The sequence below is a fragment of the Morus notabilis genome, unplaced genomic scaffold, assembly GCF_000414095.1.
Source record: "Morus notabilis unplaced genomic scaffold, ASM41409v2 Scaffold87, whole genome shotgun sequence".
In the NCBI taxonomy this organism is placed as follows: domain Eukaryota; kingdom Viridiplantae; phylum Streptophyta; class Magnoliopsida; order Rosales; family Moraceae; genus Morus; species Morus notabilis.
Window position 1 is genome coordinate 156,247 of NW_010366183.1, and position 17,662 is coordinate 173,908.

Sequence of the window (17,662 nt, forward strand, 5' to 3'; positions counted from 1 at the left end):
ACGATCCTCCACCCTCTGAGCCAATTCAATGATCCGATTCAACCCAGTTCCCGATCCACCTCCGCTGCCGTCTTCCGCCGTCCTCTTTGAATGGGACGAAGGTAGGTCCTCCGAAGTTCCCTTGATCCCCGGGCTCTTTTCCCCTTGGTTCCGCATTAATAAATCCAATTTTCCTAAAATTAACATCACGTTCTTCTCCCTGGCTGGAATCTTCTGTAAATCGCCCTTAACTCCGTCCATCTCCTTCGAAATTCCTTCCCACACCGCGCTCAACTGTTCTTCCTCAGAACCTAGCCTCTCTTCCATCTTCTTGGCCGCCAGATTGATGTCGATTGACTCAGATCTAAGCGATATCGCACCAGATCGCGAAAAATTGCTTAGAGTGCCGTCGGCCTCACGCGATTCCAAATCTCTTCGCGTTTTCTCTAAGGTCGTTTGTCGGTTTTGACGTTCCAAATCTGGTTGCGACGAGCCACTGCCAGAAACATGAAGATCTGAAATCATTCCTACGTTTTGTGGCCAAACCTTCATATTCGTTTCCGAAAGCAATCTTTGTGTTGGTCTGAAGCGTTGAAGCAAATTCATCTTGAATTCATTCCAACAAACAAATGGTTCACTTCTATCCTCCCACTGAAACCAATCTAGTGCCTCATCTTCCATGAACTCCTCTGCAAACCAAATCTTTTCACGTTCTGAAAATTGATTTTTTTGATGATATTCTTCCACTTTTACGATCCAAGAATCTGGATATTCTCCTGAGAACATTGGCATTTCTAGTCGCTGCCAACGTCCACACGTTCCAGCCATTTCTATACCCAAGAAAGTGCTCTGATACCAAATGTTAAGCTCCAAGTCCACGGTCAGTAGTATTATGACAGAATTAGGAAGAAAACTAACAGAAAGCTTGATTGTATTAATGGCGGAAGGTTGATTACAGAAGGATAAGGGGATTTGCGCGAGATCCCTTGCTCTCCTAGGTTTCCACTACTCAGAAGTTTGTACAAATGAATCGATGCCCACTTATTCTACCTCCTAATCTATTTATACTACTAACTCTTATTATTCACACTAATTCCAAGAACTAACTAACTAGTAACTATTTAACAAACATAGCAAACCACTAACCACTTATTATATTGATTACTAATTACTAACATAATCCTATCAAGTTACTCCCATGAACCATCTCAACCATAAAACTTGTTTGCAATTTCAGTACCTCAAAAGCCAAAGAGTCACATATCTATAGTTATGGAAGGAGCTTCAATGGATTTGCTGCCAAATTATCAGATGAAGAGGTTGCTAAGTTCTCAGGTGATAATCAGATTCTTAAAAACAACATTTGTGTGACTAGTAATGGAATGACTTTATAAAGAAAAGAGATTGAACCTGATTGGTTTCTGAAATGGTTTTGCAGAAATGGAAGGCGTGGTTTCGGTAATTCCGAACCGAAAATTCAAGCTTCAAACGACAAGATCGTGGGACTTTGTGGGCATCACAAGTGCCAAACTTCCACCGGCTCAAGAAGGAGAAGTTATCGTTGGGCTCCTAGATACTGGTTATTTCTCAAAAGAACCCTCCCATCCCCACCCAAAAAAAAAAAAAAAAATCTGCAAAATAAAAACTCATAGGATATATATATAGTGGTGATTTAAATCACTTTTTTTTTTCTTCAGGAGTCTGGCCAGAATCGAAGAGTTTTGACGACGACGGTTTAGGCTCACCGCCCGCTAAATGGAAGGGTAAATGCCAAGGTGAAGGTAACTTCACCTGCAACAAGTAAGCTCTCTTTCTAGTTGGTACAAAAGGAAATTTAAGTTTAATACAAAACTTGCTCATGTATACATAAGCGTGTTTGATTTTTGTGATAGGGTACAATAAAATACTAGCTGTTTTTCAACGGTCGTTTTTCAATTAGATTTTGCGATTTTAATATGATTTGACGTTAAAAAGTGCTTCGGGGAAATAGAGGGGCAGAGCATAAGAAAACAATACAACAATAACAACAAGACCTACATTTATATCCCATGATGTCAATTCCTCATTCCATCTGATATTTGAATTCAAATTCGGAACATAAGGATTTATACTGTGTGACAATTGACACATATTGTATTCTTCTCTTGGCTGCAAAATACATTTTAATTTTTATTATTTTTATTACATCTGAGTATATAGCGGTTAATAATCAAATATGCAAACTGAAAACTCACAGCAAAATCATTGGCGCTCGGTACTACAATGCTGATGGGTTCTATGAACCCATAGACTTCAAATCCCCACGAGACTCCCTTGGGCATGGAAGCCACACTGCCTCGACAGCTGCAGGCCGAGAAGTGCCCGGGGCGAGCTACTTTGGCCTTGCTAACGGAACTGCTAGAGGTGGAGTGCCGAATGGAAGGATTGCTGTGTACAAAGTTTGCTGGGGAGAAGGATTTTGCTCCCTTGCAGATATCCTCGCAGGCTTTGACGATGCAATAGCAGATGGGGTTGACATCATTTCCGTGTCCCTTGGTGGTGGTTTTACAGTTCCATACTATGAGGACCCCATTGCAATTGGCTCTTATCACGCCATGAAACACGGCATTTTGACCTCCGCCTCTGCTGGAAACGACGGGCCTCAACCGTTAGTGCTTAGCAATTATGCACCGTGGATACTAACTGTTGCTGCCAATACTATTGACAGAAAGTTCATATCTAAAGCAGTGCTGGGGAATGGACAAGTTTTATATGTGAGTAGCTTCTGATCATATTGTCTAGACTAACATTAAGAGAATATCACAGAATTGCATTTTTGGGTACTTAAAACTAAAACATAACTCTTCTTTTAGCCCATAAAGCATCAGAATCAAGATCAGCAGTCCTTAAACATGCAAAAAGGTCCCGCGTTATTCTTCTTAACAATTTTCTCTTCTATATTTAATTTAAGAGACTTCAGCAAGACTTCTGACAGAGTTCAAGTACCAAGAATGAAATACATGAAAGATTAGTTCCTTTAAATTTAAGGAAAATTGTGGTTAGAATTGAAGGATCACACAATGTGTTTGGTCTTTTGCCTGTAATGAACTTCCACTAATGCCATATTATTTGTTTTTGGTGATGTGACAAAAGGGAGTCACAATTAACAGTTTCGATCTATATGGGAGGTCGTATCCCTTGATCTGGGGAGGAGATGCCGCAAACTACTCGGCCGGAATAAACAAAGAGATTGCAAAATATTGTTTACCTGGTACCTTGGATTCATACCTAGTAACTGGGAAAATTGTCTTCTGTGAAGCTCTCTGGGATGGCTCTGGAGTTCTGTTAGATAATGGTGTTGGAACCATCATGGCTGATCCTTCAACCCCCATTGATGATGGGTTCAGCTTCCCATTGCCGACTACAACTCTATCTGTAGATGATGGCAAGAAAGTTTTGGAATACATCAAAAACACAGAGTTAGTATTCTCTATAAAAGTGACAATCTCAACTCAGTGTTTGAATGAAATGAACTGATCAAACCGTTGCAGGAACCCAATTGCAACCATTCTGTATGGTGAGACTTGGTATGACCCCATGGCACCTTCTGTAGTGTCATTCTCCTCAAGAGGACCCAATCCCATCACTGGAGACATTCTCAAGGTGATCAAAAGTCTCAAACAATTCTTTTTCCTTTTTTTTTTTTTTTTGACTTTGTTTCGTCTTACCATGTTTTGATCTGTTGAAATCTTGCCGGATGAAAATGGATGCAGCCTGATATCACTGCTCCTGGTGTTGACATTCTTGCTGCTTGGTCTCCGGTGTCACCACCTTCCGTCTACTATGACGACAAGAGGCAAGTAGATTATAATATAATTTCGGGCACTTCTATGTCTTGCCCTCATGCAAGTGGTGCTGCTGCATATGTCAAGGCTGCCCATCCAAACTGGTCTCCTGCTGCAATCAAGTCTGCGCTAATGACCACAGGTGAACAAACGCCCATAACTACAAGACAACTCACTCACTGAAAGATATGAATTCTAGATTGATAATTACTCTCCTGGGTTAAATGAGAACCTAAATGGTTGCTCAACTGTCTCTTAACAGAAACGACTTACCAATTGTCTCTTATACTTAAATCTCTACTTACCATTCCCTACCTTTGTTCCCCATGTAAACAGCTACTGTTGTGGACCCAAGGAAGCACGAGGATAAAGAATTCGCCTATGGTGCGGGGCAGATCTACCCAGTATATGCAGCAGACCCTGGTCTCATCTACGATGCGTACGAGGCAGATTACATAGATTTCCTCTGCAAACAGGGATACAACACCACCACTTTAAGGCTTCTGACAGGCGACAATACCACTGTTTGTAACAGCACAAAGCCCGGGAGAGGTTGGGATCTTAACTATCCGTCGTTCTCAGTTGCCGTGGAAGATGGAGAGAGTATCCATGCGGTTTTCACCAGGACGGTCACCAACGTTGGTTCACCAGATTCGGTCTATAACATCAGCATTTTCCTGGCTGCCAATGTTGGCGTTTCCGTGGAACCACCGGTCTTGTCATTCTCTGCCATTGGAGAGAAGAAAAGCTTCACGGTGAAGGTCACCGGTCTGCCAATAGCACAGCAGAATATCGTGTCCGGTGCACTCATCTGGAGGGACGGGTACTATCAGGTGAGAAGCCCAATTGTGATCTACAACTACATCCCTGGTATTGCTTCGGACTACCAGTCTGATGCACCTGAAAAGAAACCAAATTTCAAAGGTTCTTCCTTGAATCCCAGAAATGGAATCTTCAGACGCAACTAGACTCTCTTCGAGGTTTTCCTGCATTTGATGTGTCGTGAATCCATCATACTCTTTTCCACCTGCAAGACCAAAATAAATCTCCTTTAAATTAAAAGGAAAAAAAAAAAAAGTGCAACTGATTTCTGTCCGTGACCAGTCGTTTTATGAGGCTAATTTGTATGCATTTGTGGCGACATGCCAATGGAATACTTAGTTTAAATCGCATCTTTGCTTTTGTTGAAAATAATGATAATGAAAATGGAGTTGACGATGCCATCAAAAGCATATTTATCCCCGGTGAGTAATGTGTAGAAACGACAAAAAAGGAGCGAAATAAAGCTGTTAGGGACAAGTGACGACTTTCTGAAAGCAGAAATTAATGGATTTTTTTTTTTTTTTGGGTACTCATTGTCCCTAAGATCTTGGATTGTACTAATCTTGGTTAATCATACTAAATTATTTTTTATATTTCTACTTAGATTGAAATTATCTTGATCCTTGAGGTTTCGGTTGGAAACTTTTTCCTTGGTTTTCTCATGCAGATCCCATATTAAACTAAGGGTCTGTATGGCAGAATTGCTTAAAAGCTGGTTTTGACTTCCTGAGACCAAAAGTTGCTTTTGTTAGTGTTTAAGGTTGCTTTTGTTAGTGTTTAGATGTTCTGGCAGAAGTTGTTTTGCTCTCCAGAGTTTTCAATTAAAATCACAAAATGTGACTTCTCAAACAACCTCTTTTGAAACTTGTACTGAGTGTAAATAAGACATCACTAGCTTCATGTTTTTTTTCCCCACTTTAACTCACTTAAAAATCACAACTTTTACTTCTCTTCTCCTAATGACCAAAAGCAAAAGCAAAAACTCTGCTAAACGGAGCTAACCAGTTATTAGAAGTTCTTACAGAGGTTCAAACCAGGGCCGACGGATCCTGTTGAGTGGTTTAGAAGTTCCTTTTTCATCACAGCAAAGATGAACAGGTTTAACAGAGAACGTGCACAAGTTCAAGGCTTAAAAAGGAGTACATGATCTAAATACTGCAAACAAGCCAACTGTCAAGAGAACATGAACAAAAAATAAAATAAAACTCGCATTACATCATGAAGAAATTGTTCAACAATCAATACAAGTTATTCCATCGAGAAAGGGCACGTTTATTGATCCGTCTTGACAATAGGCCAATGACCAAAAATAATAGTACATAAAACAAGCAGATTAATAAAAGGCCAGAGATCACAATATATGACATTCCCGTACAACTTACAACACCACCGAAACTTACAAAATTTCAAATTAATAAATCACTTTCCAACTAGTTTATTCGTTTGACTGAAGTTATAACATTCAAATACAAGTAGGGCCAATTGCACATATGCCACAAGGGAAAGATAGGTGGTATAGTGGAGAAATCGTATCGAGCTCTTGAACTTGAATCGAATAAATAGCAATAGGGAAACCGAAAAGTTCAAACCTAAAAAAGTTTCAAGCTTTGGCAGTCTTCTGATTTGGCTCGAAAACATACTTAATGAGGGATTCCTTGATGGGCAAGAGTTCAGGGAATTCTTTGTTCAATTTTGTGGCGTCAAGCTCGTTGTTGCTTCGAGGGGCAACGATCACCTTAGCTTGCTCCTCAAGAGTGAAATTTTTCCATGTGAAGTTTGGGTCAATGTAGTCATGGTACATCTCCAGGATCTCGTTGTGGCTGACCACTCCAGGGTTCGTGAAGTTCCAAATTCCAGTCAGATTTCTCTTTGCCATCTCAATAGAAATGGGCAGGAGTTCGTCCAAGATCGTCATGGAGTTCGGGATGTTGACAACCTTTTCGTACCGAGTGATCTTCGTGATGAAGTTGCGAGGGTTCAACAAATCTGATGAAATAGGCATTCTAACACGCAAAGTACAAACATTTTCATAGTTCTTGAGCAGATTCTCAACCTTCATAAGAACCAGGAAAAACCCAAAACTGAAATCAGCAAAACATAGACTTAAAATACCCCTTTAAATTGTAAATCCAACACATTAACCGGTGAAAACATTACAAATTAAAAAAAAAGGGGGTAAATTTTGTAGCGACTATGATCTTCTCAAGACGATTTGAATCTTAAAAACAACTTAAACATAGCAAGTGTCAGCTTAATAGAGTCTAGCTAAGACTATTGAAAGCACTCAAGTCACCTTTCTGAATGGAAAAAACGAAACTTGATACCTAATCTGGCCTTTTGAAGTCAGTTACAGTCTTAAAAACAGCATTAACATAGTCTATTACACTAATTGACAGCTTAACAGATTCAGGCCAATCTAAATGGGAGAAAGGAAAACGGAAACTTTGTAGCCATTACGTCCTTTCGAAGTCAGACTCAGAACAGCATTAACAGTCTATGATCCAGCTCAACATATTCAAGCTAAGACTAATGAAAGCTCCTGAATCACACTGTTATGCTTATTAAAGTAACATTTACTGTTCAAAATTGACATACAGAATTCAATCCAGAAGATGAACAATGCAAATACACATCGTGACAGATCCAAAACAAAAATGCCAGATCTATAAACAGACCGAATTCAAGCTAAAACCGCACACTCAAACGCCTCCAAACCAAAAACAAACAACCACACCAATCGAAAGAACCAAAATTGAAAGACAAAAACGGAAAATCCAAAGAGTAAACTCTCACCATAGCCTTGGTCTTGGAATAGAACGATCCGATGAAATTCGGCGAATCCTCCTCCTTGAATCCGACTCCGGACCCGAGGGGATGACCGGAATCGTACTCGAAGATGCATCCAGTGGCATAGTTGATGAGAATCAGGCCTTTCTCTCTGCAGACGTCAGCGAGCGTGAGGGTTCCGACGACGTTGGTGCGGATAGTCTCGACCTTGTGGGACTCACACCAGTCGACGTTTGGGCGGCCGGTGACGCCGGCGGCGTTGAAGACGTGAGTCGGATTGACGGCGGCGATGTCAGCCTCGAGGGAGGCGCGGTTCTCGAGGCGGCCGGAGCCGTAGACGAAGTCGAGACCCTGAGACTCGCAGAGCTTGCCGAGGAAGCCGCCAATCCAGCCAGTGCGGCCATAGATCAGGAACTTCAGAGGCTTCTTGTCTACTCCGTTGGCCGGGAACCCCATAGCTGCCGAGCAGAGAGAGAGAGAAGAGAAGAATTGGTGAGCGAGATTTCAGATTTGGATCTGAATCCGATTTCAAAACTTTTGTTTTTCTTCTTACATGTGTAAGATGTGTGTTTTGTGTGTGTATATATATGTGTGTGTCCTGTTGAGGAAAAAATAAGGTACATGTGGATTCAGAGTACGAGGGAACATGGCATTAATTGGGTGCCACGTTGACAACTATGAACAGCTGCGGATTGCAGCTGAACATGGCATTTCTTATTTTTTTTTAAATCGTGTTTACTCCAATTTGAATCATGCTTTTGTAATTTATTCCAATTGAACACACTTTTTAGATTGATGTTCAATTGGAATAAATTATAAGGACTATAATTTTTTCTCCAAATCAAATAAAGAAAAGAATTTGAAACAAATTTAAAAACTAAAGACTTTTTTTTTTGTAATTTCTAAGTGTAAGGGTTCTGTAATTAAAAAAAAAAAGAGGGGGTGGGGGATTTTTTATAGTTTGAGTGCCATTTTTTGGGCAGAATCGTGTTATTCTTTATCATTAATATTTTTTTTATGGTAGAAGCGCTCTCGCATATATATATATATATAATTTTCAAGTGCAAGTGGGTCGTCTTTAAAAAAGAAAGAGAGAGATGGTAATTGGGGTGTTTGGTTGGAGGATTCAAATCATGATTTGAATTATGGTTCATGATTCGTTACAGTATTTTCTCTTACAAAAAATACACGTAAATCGAAAATAATTCTAATCACATGATTCGAATCCATGAACCAAACGTCTCAAGTTTTTTTTTTCTGAGTGCATAAACGTGTTATATGTACTTTTACATAGAGATCCCCGAATCTTTTTTTTTTCTTTGGGAAGAAAGGTAAAAAAAAAAAATGTAATTAGCACGAATGATCCTTAAACTTGTCAAAATGTAAGAGTTTGGTCTTTAATTTTTTTTTTTTTTGGATGAAATGAGCTATAAACTATTTAAAATGGTGTAATATCGTCATTTCCGTTAAATGTCGTTTAAAAATAAGGATCAAATCATAACCTATTAAAGTCTATTAAAACTAAAAAAATCACCTCATAAAGAAGTAAGAGACCATAATGTCACCCTTTTAGGTTATTATTCCGTTATTTTTTGAACGAGACATCTAACGGAAATGATTATATTACAGTCTTTTAAATAGTTTAAGATTCATTTCGTCAAAAAAAAAATTAAAAACTAAACTGTCACTTTTAAAAAAATTTGAAGGACTATTCGTGCAATTTATCTTAAAAAAAGAGTAGGTATTGAGATCCATAACTATTAATAAAAAAATCCACGGGCCACGTCTCTCTCACCATTGTGTGCTCAATGTCCACATGCTATATTATTTGCTTCTTGTTTTTGATTGTCTGATCTGTCACTTTTATGTATTACTATTATATTTAGGCATATACATAGGGAATAAGTATACAAGTTGGCAGTAATTCAACGGGGAATATATTATATGCATTTTAAGACGAATACAAACGCAAAAAATGATGAAAAAAATATCATATTCAAATCAAATGTGATGTAACCAAAGCATGAATAGATAAAAAAAAAAAAAAAAAATTCTAGTATCATAAATTGTCAACTTGAACTTGTGGTGAACAATTAGTAACCTAATAAAAATTTTACTAATAAAAATAATATTTCTTTTGCTTGTTTATAATAAAATGCCTTTAAAAAGGAGGAGTTTAACTACTTTTATTGTGGTCTAAGTTCTAATATAATTTAATTTTTCGTTGATGTTATTTTGTTCTCTAGTATATGAGTTTATCGTGATGCATATGGGTCATACACATGGAAAGGGTGCCATATTTCAAGTACATGTGGATGCCTCTAATATGAGAACTTCTTTTATAGGGTATAAAAATTAGTCTCATTCAAATATAAAACTCTTACGAAACATATAATTCACCGTATCACAACCACCTTTATAAGTAATCATCAAGGGGGACACACATATATAAAAATATTATATATATATATATATATTTACTATATTAAAAACGTCGACGGCGCTCCATAATTTTGTCCTTATAAAGACGAAACATTTCGTTTAAAAAATATTCCCCAGACCTCACCTCTCTGTACATGAGTTTCATTTAAGAGGATGTTTGGTTTATAGATTCATAATCATTATCGTTTTACGTGTATTTTTTATGAGAAAAAAATAATATAAAGAACCATGAATCATGATTCAGAATCATGGATGAATATAGGAAACAAACGTCCCCTAAGTCTCAAACTATATAAAATTTCTTAAGTTTTAAAGTATTTTTAGAAGAGGGGTTTTTTTTTTTTTTTTTTTTTTTGTGGATTTAACGTGAAACTCTTGAAAGAACCTTTTTTTCCCTTCCTGAAAGATAAGTTTAACACATAATGCCTCGTTCATTTTACCGATTCGAGTTTTCAGTTCTAGGTTTCTACAGTAAAAAGTTCTCAGAAAAATGTCACATCTAACTTTTTTTTTGCTACAGTGAAAAACTCTCAGAAAATGTCACATCTCAGCTAGAATTAAAAACTTGAATCCGTGAAGTAAACGAAACCTTAAAGTAGAAGTTGAACGCCAAGAGGGCTAAAACCAATTTGCAGAAACCAATATCAAGCATGCCTTTCATTGCTTGTGGATCCGACTTTGCTATAAAAATATCTTAAATGGTGGGCTATTTTGAAGGCAATTCTGTAATTTACAACAAGAGATGGGATTTTATCTTAAATGGATTTTCCTATCTTTTTGTAAAGCAGTGAAGGTAAAATGTCTCAGCAAATTAGGCTGAGGTTGTGGCCAGCATTCAGGTGTACTAGTTGCAACAAGGTGAGATGTCCAACTTTTCCTTTTTGGCAAGATGTATGATGCTTTTCTCTAAACCCCACCCACCAAAAAAAAAAAAAAAAAGGGTTTGTCATGACATTTTCTTTTTTTTTTTCCCCCCCAAAAAAAAAAAAAAAAAGGGTTTGTCATGACATTTTCTTTTTTTTTTTTGGATTGATTCATATTAGGTAATTACCACAACTTTATATATTCAATCAATTAAGTTTTTTAGACAATATTTTGCATTTAATATAAAGAGTTACTTTCATACATTTTAATATAAAAAGAGCATCTATTTGGAGAAACGTTGCTTGAGAGTTCATGGAAACAAGCTTCATAAGCAAATATTCTAATTAGCTAAAGTTTTATTCTTACCTCTTCTCTCCATTTTACTTTTCCTTCTTTTTTATCTCTGTTTTCTCCAATTCTTTTTTTTCCCATACCATTTTATACATAATGAATAAAGATATATACATATTACATAGTCCCCAAAATAGTGCCCCAGAAAAATTTAAAAAAAAAATTTGAGAAAAATTAAATCTTAGCTCCAATCCAAAAGTTTCCAATTTCCATCCTTCATAGGTCTATAAACTGTTCAGCTTTTTTTTTTTTTTTTAAGATAAAAGATATACATATAATTGTGGTCAATAAGACGTTTTAAGAAGAGAGGAAATACAATATTAACTTTAGATTGAAATCTAGACAATTACAATAGGACTGGTGGCAAAAAAGTGCAGAGATTTCGTTGTCCGATCATGGCCGACTCTGATACGAATCTACTTTTCCAAAAGAATGGGTGGTCTCGACTTAAGTAGAACAAAAAGTACCAAAGTTGATACTTTCTTACCCACAAAAAGTAAAAATAAATACAAATAAACAAATAAATGAAAAATAGGTCAGGTAGGACCCACATATCCAAACGTCATTTTTGGGTTTTTTTAATCTTTTTTTAAAAACACACATACACACCATACAAAATTCACGGATAAATCAACCTTAAAGAAGTAATTTCATTATAATAATAAAAAAACAAATGTAAATAAGACTATTATTATTATTATTATTATTATTTTTACTATTGTTGTTGTCACATGAACAATGAGCTAAGCTCATTAATAACAAATGATTTTGAACTATTCAAGTGTTTCCTAAGAACTCAAAAATTGCCTAAACATCATATATATATATATATACATGTGTGTGTATATATATTTCAATACAAAGGTGTAAAACTGGAGTGATGAAAGGGGAGACTTATTTATTTACTGGTTTATTATGCAATGAAGATCAAATGGTGAGATTTTCTTGAGGGCCTGCAAATGTGCCAATTATGTTGCCACCAACATCTGGAAATTGCTCACAGCCAGGAATACTCTTAACTTTACCAAATTTATCAACTTCAACTGGATATTTTATAAGGTGGCCTTTCATTTCTGTTACTTCATCAGCTATGTATTGTTTCCAATTCTGCTCACTAAGAGACCTTACTCTCCTCACACATTCAAGGCTCTCTGGTCTCTTGAAAATTTCCTCCAAACCTCCTATGTGTTCTGCCCATAATGACATCCTATATCCATACACCTGAACCCACAAACCCACAAGCAGATTATTAAAAAAAAAAATTATATATATAAATATATATATTTTGAATGTCAAAACTTGAATATTATTCACTCAGATAGTCAGATAAAACAAAAAAACGACAGAAAATAGAACAAAACGACGAAAAAAAGAGGACAGGACTTTGAGAGACGACGAATCAATGTAAGACGACAACGTTAATGAGAACCGACTAAATTGAATGGAAAACCATATCTAGAAAACGATAAAATAGAAAAAAAAAAAAAAAAAAAACAACAACAACAACAATATTTAGAAAACCACGAAAATTTAGAAAACGACATTAATTATGAAAATGACAAAGAATCATAAAATGATGACGGAAGAGAACGACAAGATTAGATCAACGAAATGGACGGAAACGATAAAAGGAGCCTAAGTAATCAGTATCCTATATTATATGTTGCAATTGTCAATTGATAGGACATTTTCTAGCCAAAAAAAAAAAAAAAAGTTGTCAATCATGAATGAACATAAAAGGAGCAAAATCATTGAAAAACTATGACAAGAGAAAACGACATAAATTACAAATAACGACAAGGAATAAAAAAACGACGAGAAGAAGAGAATCTAGAAGAAAATAAATACAAAACGACGGAAAAGATAAAACGAGCCAACAACAACAGGATTTTAATACGACAACAATACGAAAGCGACATAAATTGTAAAAACGACAAAAAATCATAAAACGACGAGAAGAAGATAATCGACAAGAAAATAAAAACAAGAGGACGGAAAAGATAAAACGAGCCTCAGCATCCTGTATTCTAGCAAAAAAAAATTTGTCAATTATGACATTTATTGTTTGATTAAGGCTTATTTAAAGAGAAAAAATCCAACGTGCAAAAGCAAAAGAATGTATAAGAGAGAAGTTTTTATTTATTTATTTATTTTCGCTTATGAAAAAAGGCTTCTTCTTTACCTGTCCATGTGGAGATGAGCGTTTTGTGGCCCAAGTATGGTGAGGTTGATATGCACCCATTGCTATTTCAGTGTCTCTGGTTCCCTCCAAAGATCTCTGGTTGATGTTTGCAGATCCGATTATCACATACTCATCATCAACCATCATTCCTTTTGAATGCACATAAACCATAAACCGCCTATTTTTTCTAGTGAGTGCCTGAATTTTTAGCCACCATAAAAAGTTAATAAGTAACTTGGCAAAACAAAATTAAATCTAGATAAAGAAACATTTAAAGAAGAGTAATATACTTGAGGAGTTTTTTCTGTGCATGAAGCTCCAACACCACTTGGGGTTTGACCATCTGGGGCCTCTCGGTTGCCAAGACAAAAGAAATTCAAATAATCTTGTGGCTCATATTTATTCTCAAGTCCAGCATCTTTCAAAGCGTTGTAGATCATTTCATACATCATTTGCATTGTTTTATGCTACAGAAAACCAAAATACCACAATGTGAATGTTAGAATTCTAGTGTCGGCCAGACTCCTAATAGCTTAAGCATATGCGAAAAACTCGGTAAACGAACATACAAAGATGAGAGTGATTTTTTTACCTGCCAAAAGAGAATTCTTTGAGTGGTAATGCTAGTAGGAGCGCCTTCTGGCCACATTGGGATCACAATATACGCGCAAAATCTCTCGTTGGCTTTGATTTTGTTCACAATCTTAAGTGCAATTTCTATCGGTATCAAATTGTTTGCACCTGCATGTTCGAGTTTTAGTATTCCTTATGACTTCAAGATAGATGAAAGAGCACATAGTTGAGTAAGAAAATGCATGTGCTAAGAATTAATATCGGTGTTTAAATGGCCAAGTATTTTCTTACCCAAGTTTCTCTGGGAACTCCAATTATATGATGAGCCAATGAAGTACTGATTCTCTATATAAATGAAGTGTTGGGCAGAACGAATTGCCTTGACATATGCTGCGTGTATACTCATGTCTATAACTACATTCTTCCCACATACCAAGTTCTGTTCATATGAAGAAAACATGTTACCTGATCATCAAGCTACAATCTTTTTAACATAAAGTAGTTATAGAAACAATACACCAACTTCATGCTTCACCTTCTTTATAGCATCTTTTGGATCCTTTGGAAATCCTTTGGCAGAATTCGAGTCAATCGAACGAAAAACCTTCATGCCAAGGAAGCAAGTTCAACAACAACAATAGAAAGTTAGACATAAAAATCTAAGTAGCAGAATTTAAGTACAGAGGGAAGCTTTAATTACCTGAACATTCCAAGTCTCAGGATTGTTCTCACTTAGGCAAGGAACTTCATCCATAGGAATGATGTCGGAAATCCTTTCGACGCTGAGCAGCGCATCGTCAAACGATGATGTCAGTTTTTTGAGGCTGCTTCTTTGCTTCGTAGTCTTCAACCAACGCTCCTCAAAATTGGCCAAGACGTCATATGCCGCAGGACCCTCGATTCGGCTGTGCAAATCATGCCACGGTTCTCTTGGACAACCATCACAAGGCCCCTGATTTTTTACAGCGCAAAGAAAAACATGATTGAGAAGGAGAAAAACACAAAGCCTGCATACTCACTGACACTAATTATCGCAAATGATAATGAAGATGATTTAGTCGATTACCGAGAAGTTCGGGTTATGAAAGTCGTCTTGGTGCACCGTTTCCAAGCCGCGGAGAATATTATGGTGTGGAGTATCATAACGGCCCTTGCATAAGTCAAGGCCTCCAACAAAAGCTGTGATCTTTCTCTTGTAGTTACCCGCATCAGTATCAACAATTACTGTTTTCTGATGGTGGGTGTAGATTGTCCCTACTTCCTGAGATAAACCAATGGGGAATCAAAGCAAGAACACTGATTCAGAACATAATTAGTACAGAAACAAACATTCATTAACTCTTCTGATAGTTTAAGGTAGAACATGATTAGACAAAGATAGAAGACCCCAAAAGAAGAATTATGACTAATAAGATATAGTACCACTTTCAATACTTTTCAACAAATAATTAACATGCTTATATAAGTGTAGTCCGTGGCGGAGATTGAGGTTTTTTTCAGTGGGGGCACCACGGGAAAAAAAATAATAATAACAAAGAATTTTACTAAATAGAGATATAGTTATATCTTTCAGTTTAATTACTAGGTGAGGGAAAATAAGGGCATGGCTAAAATTTTGTGGACAAAAATAAAAATTCCAAAAGTTGAGCCCTCGTCCGACAACAATGTGGCTCCGACACTGAGTGTAATCTATTAGTTAGGCACCGTTCTAGAATCAGCTATAAAACCCAGTATTCTAAGTTCGATCGTACTGAAAAGACTCCAGGCTTTTTGACCATCGAGCCTTATAAGTTAGAATTAGATCATGATCTAAAAAAAAAAGAAATAATCAACATGTGGTTATAGCAACATAAATATAAATATGGTACTTGTTTTCTGTATCAGACCTGCTTTTTAGCAATGCTATATCCCTTTCCTGCAGATCGAGGGCAAAGTAGGACTTGAACAGAAGAGTGTTTGAAGAAACGACGAGTATCCTCATCAAACGTCCCCATGATTCCGTCCTTCATGTCATACAAACCAATCAACAATTCAATAATGGTAAGTACTGATTTGACTTGAAAATATATGACTCCAATAAATTTATGCTGGAATTTGCATTTTGTAAGGGACAGGAAAATAAAAAAAAATATAGTAAACAACAACATTAATCTTATTTTACCTTTTTGAATCCCAACATGGTGTTAGAAGTTGGATCGTCCCAAACGAGAAGAAGCACTCTAACACCTTCCTGAGACTTGGTCTTGAGAAGTTCTCCTAACATGCTTTCTGTTGCATTTTTGCCATCCCTAACCAGCCTAACTTTGTGGTAAACAGACCAACCAACAATGTATATCAACCGGCGCGCATGACTTATCGCCTCGAAGACGTCGTTCCAACAACTCGAGTGCTCGTACCGAACGCCATTGTCAAGCTGCAAATTCGGAAGGCCACAGCCGTGAACATGAGCATCTTGATAAAGGGTAACTTTCCCTCCTTTCCTTAAAGGAAAGTAGGTCCCGGGAACCCCAAGGAAATCGGAATTTGAGCTTGGTTTAGGGTGATACAGTGGCACTTTTTCCATTGGAGTGAACTGAATTGAGAGGCTTAAAACAGCTGCTGGCTTGCAGGGCTTTCCACTGCCATTGAGAATTGGAAAAGTCCCTTCAATCTTCATGCCAGAACACAACTTCTCAACCGGAATTCCCACAGCTCCTATTAGTTGAGACCCCACAACATCATTATCTTTCACCACAAAGTGAATTTCTGAGGCATAATGTGCCACAGGAACATCAAAATGCTGCTTCCAAACCGGGTTTTCACTGTTGGTGATCACAAAGGTTCTGGCAACCACGGCGCCTGCAACCGACACCGTGACATAGGAATCGCTCGTCACCTTGTTCGACATGTGGCCTTCGATTTTCGTGCTTAACTTTCCGAATTTTCCAAACACGTCACCTAGAGTCTTGTGGAACATGTCCATGTTGGGAAGGTTTTTGGCCTCCACAATCCACATTTCCAAGTTGCCATGTAGAAGCAGGACTTTTAGGGACTCCTTGGTGGTCTTGAAGGGCAATTCTTCTTGAGCCTGGCCGTGGTGCGAGCCTCCGAACGACAATGATCCGGCGAACATTGAATGAGCCATGACAATAGAGTTTCAGAGAAAATTGACAAAAAGAAAAATAAAAGAGACAAGGAAAGGAATTGATGATGTTATGAACTGTGATATATATCAGAAAGTCAACCTCCAGCACTAACACATCAAGATATGATGAGTTCTTCAGATTTTGCAAATTTGAAGCTTCAAAATCATGATTTAGCACTACCCTATTTGCATATATGATCTGAAATGAGAAAAATGAATAGTGGTAATATAATATGATGCTTTGAATGCTTAAAAGAATGAGAGCTCAAGATGGCAGGCTTGACCACATATGTGAAAGTTTGGCAGGAAATTGGACCAAAAAATTTGAAAAAATGAATACTTAGTGCAATAAATGTGAATAGATAGAAGTCTAGAAGAGCAATACCCGAGATAGAATATGTCATTAGAAACCAATAGCAAGTCAGTTTAATAAACGGTCAACGCCGAGTTCTCAAGAGATGGAATATCAACCGTTGGATAAAGTCGTCATTCATGACGAGACAAAGTCAATTAATGTGGATGTATCATGTGCGGGACATTGGCCAATGGGGAGGAAGATGGGAAATAGATATTTTTGTTTGGCCACTTGGAAAATTCATTGCGAGTTGGGACCACAGAATTCAAGTCTAGTACAGGATAATATAAAGGAAAAAATTCACGTTAAGTTAAAGAAAATAATATCGGTTATGAAAATTAAGAAAATGTAAAAAGAAA

The 17,662-nt window shown here is 37.0% G+C and overlaps 3 protein-coding genes across 3 annotated transcripts; 1 reads left to right on the top strand and 2 right to left on the bottom strand.

Moving 5' to 3' along the window:
• Window positions 1–916: 916 nt before the first annotated feature.
• Window positions 917–4,832, top strand: LOC112093866 (subtilisin-like protease SBT4.3). Its single transcript, XM_024173275.1, has 8 exons — window positions 917–926; window positions 1,418–1,558; window positions 1,677–1,760; window positions 2,068–2,732; window positions 3,112–3,437; window positions 3,510–3,621; window positions 3,732–3,945; window positions 4,140–4,832. The coding sequence occupies exons 1-8, from the start codon at window positions 917–919 to the stop codon at window positions 4,769–4,771; spliced, it is 2,184 nt and encodes a 727-aa protein (XP_024029043.1). The 3' UTR covers window positions 4,772–4,832.
• Window positions 4,833–5,844: 1,012 nt separating this feature from the next.
• LOC21405913 (bifunctional dTDP-4-dehydrorhamnose 3,5-epimerase/dTDP-4-dehydrorhamnose reductase) lies at window positions 5,845–7,953 on the bottom strand. Its single transcript, XM_010109752.2, has 2 exons — window positions 7,419–7,953; window positions 5,845–6,678 (listed from the first exon to the last, which is right to left on the bottom strand). The coding sequence occupies exons 1-2, from the start codon at window positions 7,866–7,868 to the stop codon at window positions 6,226–6,228; spliced, it is 903 nt and encodes a 300-aa protein (XP_010108054.1). The 5' UTR covers window positions 7,869–7,953; the 3' UTR covers window positions 5,845–6,225.
• A 3,848-nt stretch (window positions 7,954–11,801) lies between these two features.
• On the bottom strand, window positions 11,802–17,143 carry LOC21405914 (phospholipase D beta 1). The gene is made up of 10 exons (XM_010109753.2): window positions 15,986–17,143; window positions 15,711–15,827; window positions 14,891–15,085; window positions 14,525–14,776; window positions 14,360–14,428; window positions 14,116–14,263; window positions 13,844–13,992; window positions 13,542–13,718; window positions 13,252–13,449; window positions 11,802–12,290 (listed from the first exon to the last, which is right to left on the bottom strand). Exons 1-10 carry the CDS (start codon window positions 16,946–16,948, stop codon window positions 11,997–11,999), a joined length of 2,562 nt encoding a protein of 853 aa, XP_010108055.1. The 5' UTR covers window positions 16,949–17,143; the 3' UTR covers window positions 11,802–11,996.
• Between the last annotated feature and the right edge of the window lie 519 nt (window positions 17,144–17,662).

Coding starts and splice junctions, on each gene's coding strand:
- LOC21405913 (XM_010109752.2), bottom strand. CDS start 7,868: ATGGGGTTCCCGGCCAACGGAGTAGACAAGAAGCCTCTGAAGTTCCTG. Junction 6,679..7,418: donor ATTCCAAGACCAAGGCTATG/GTGAGAGTTTAC, acceptor GTTCTTATGAAG/GTTGAGAATCTGCTCAAGAA.
- LOC21405914 (XM_010109753.2), bottom strand. CDS start 16,948: ATGGCTCATTCAATGTTCGCCGGATCATTGTCGTTCGGAGGCTCGCAC. Junction 15,086..15,710: donor ATAGCATTGCTAAAAAGCAG/GTCTGATACAGA, acceptor GGTTTATCTCAG/GAAGTAGGGACAATCTACAC. Junction 14,777..14,890: donor TTCATAACCCGAACTTCTCG/GTAATCGACTAA, acceptor GTAAAAAATCAG/GGGCCTTGTGATGGTTGTCC.
- LOC112093866 (XM_024173275.1), top strand. Junction 3,438..3,509: donor GAATACATCAAAAACACAGA/GTTAGTATTCTC, acceptor AAACCGTTGCAG/GAACCCAATTGCAACCATTC. Junction 3,622..3,731: donor TCACTGGAGACATTCTCAAG/GTGATCAAAAGT, acceptor AAATGGATGCAG/CCTGATATCACTGCTCCTGG.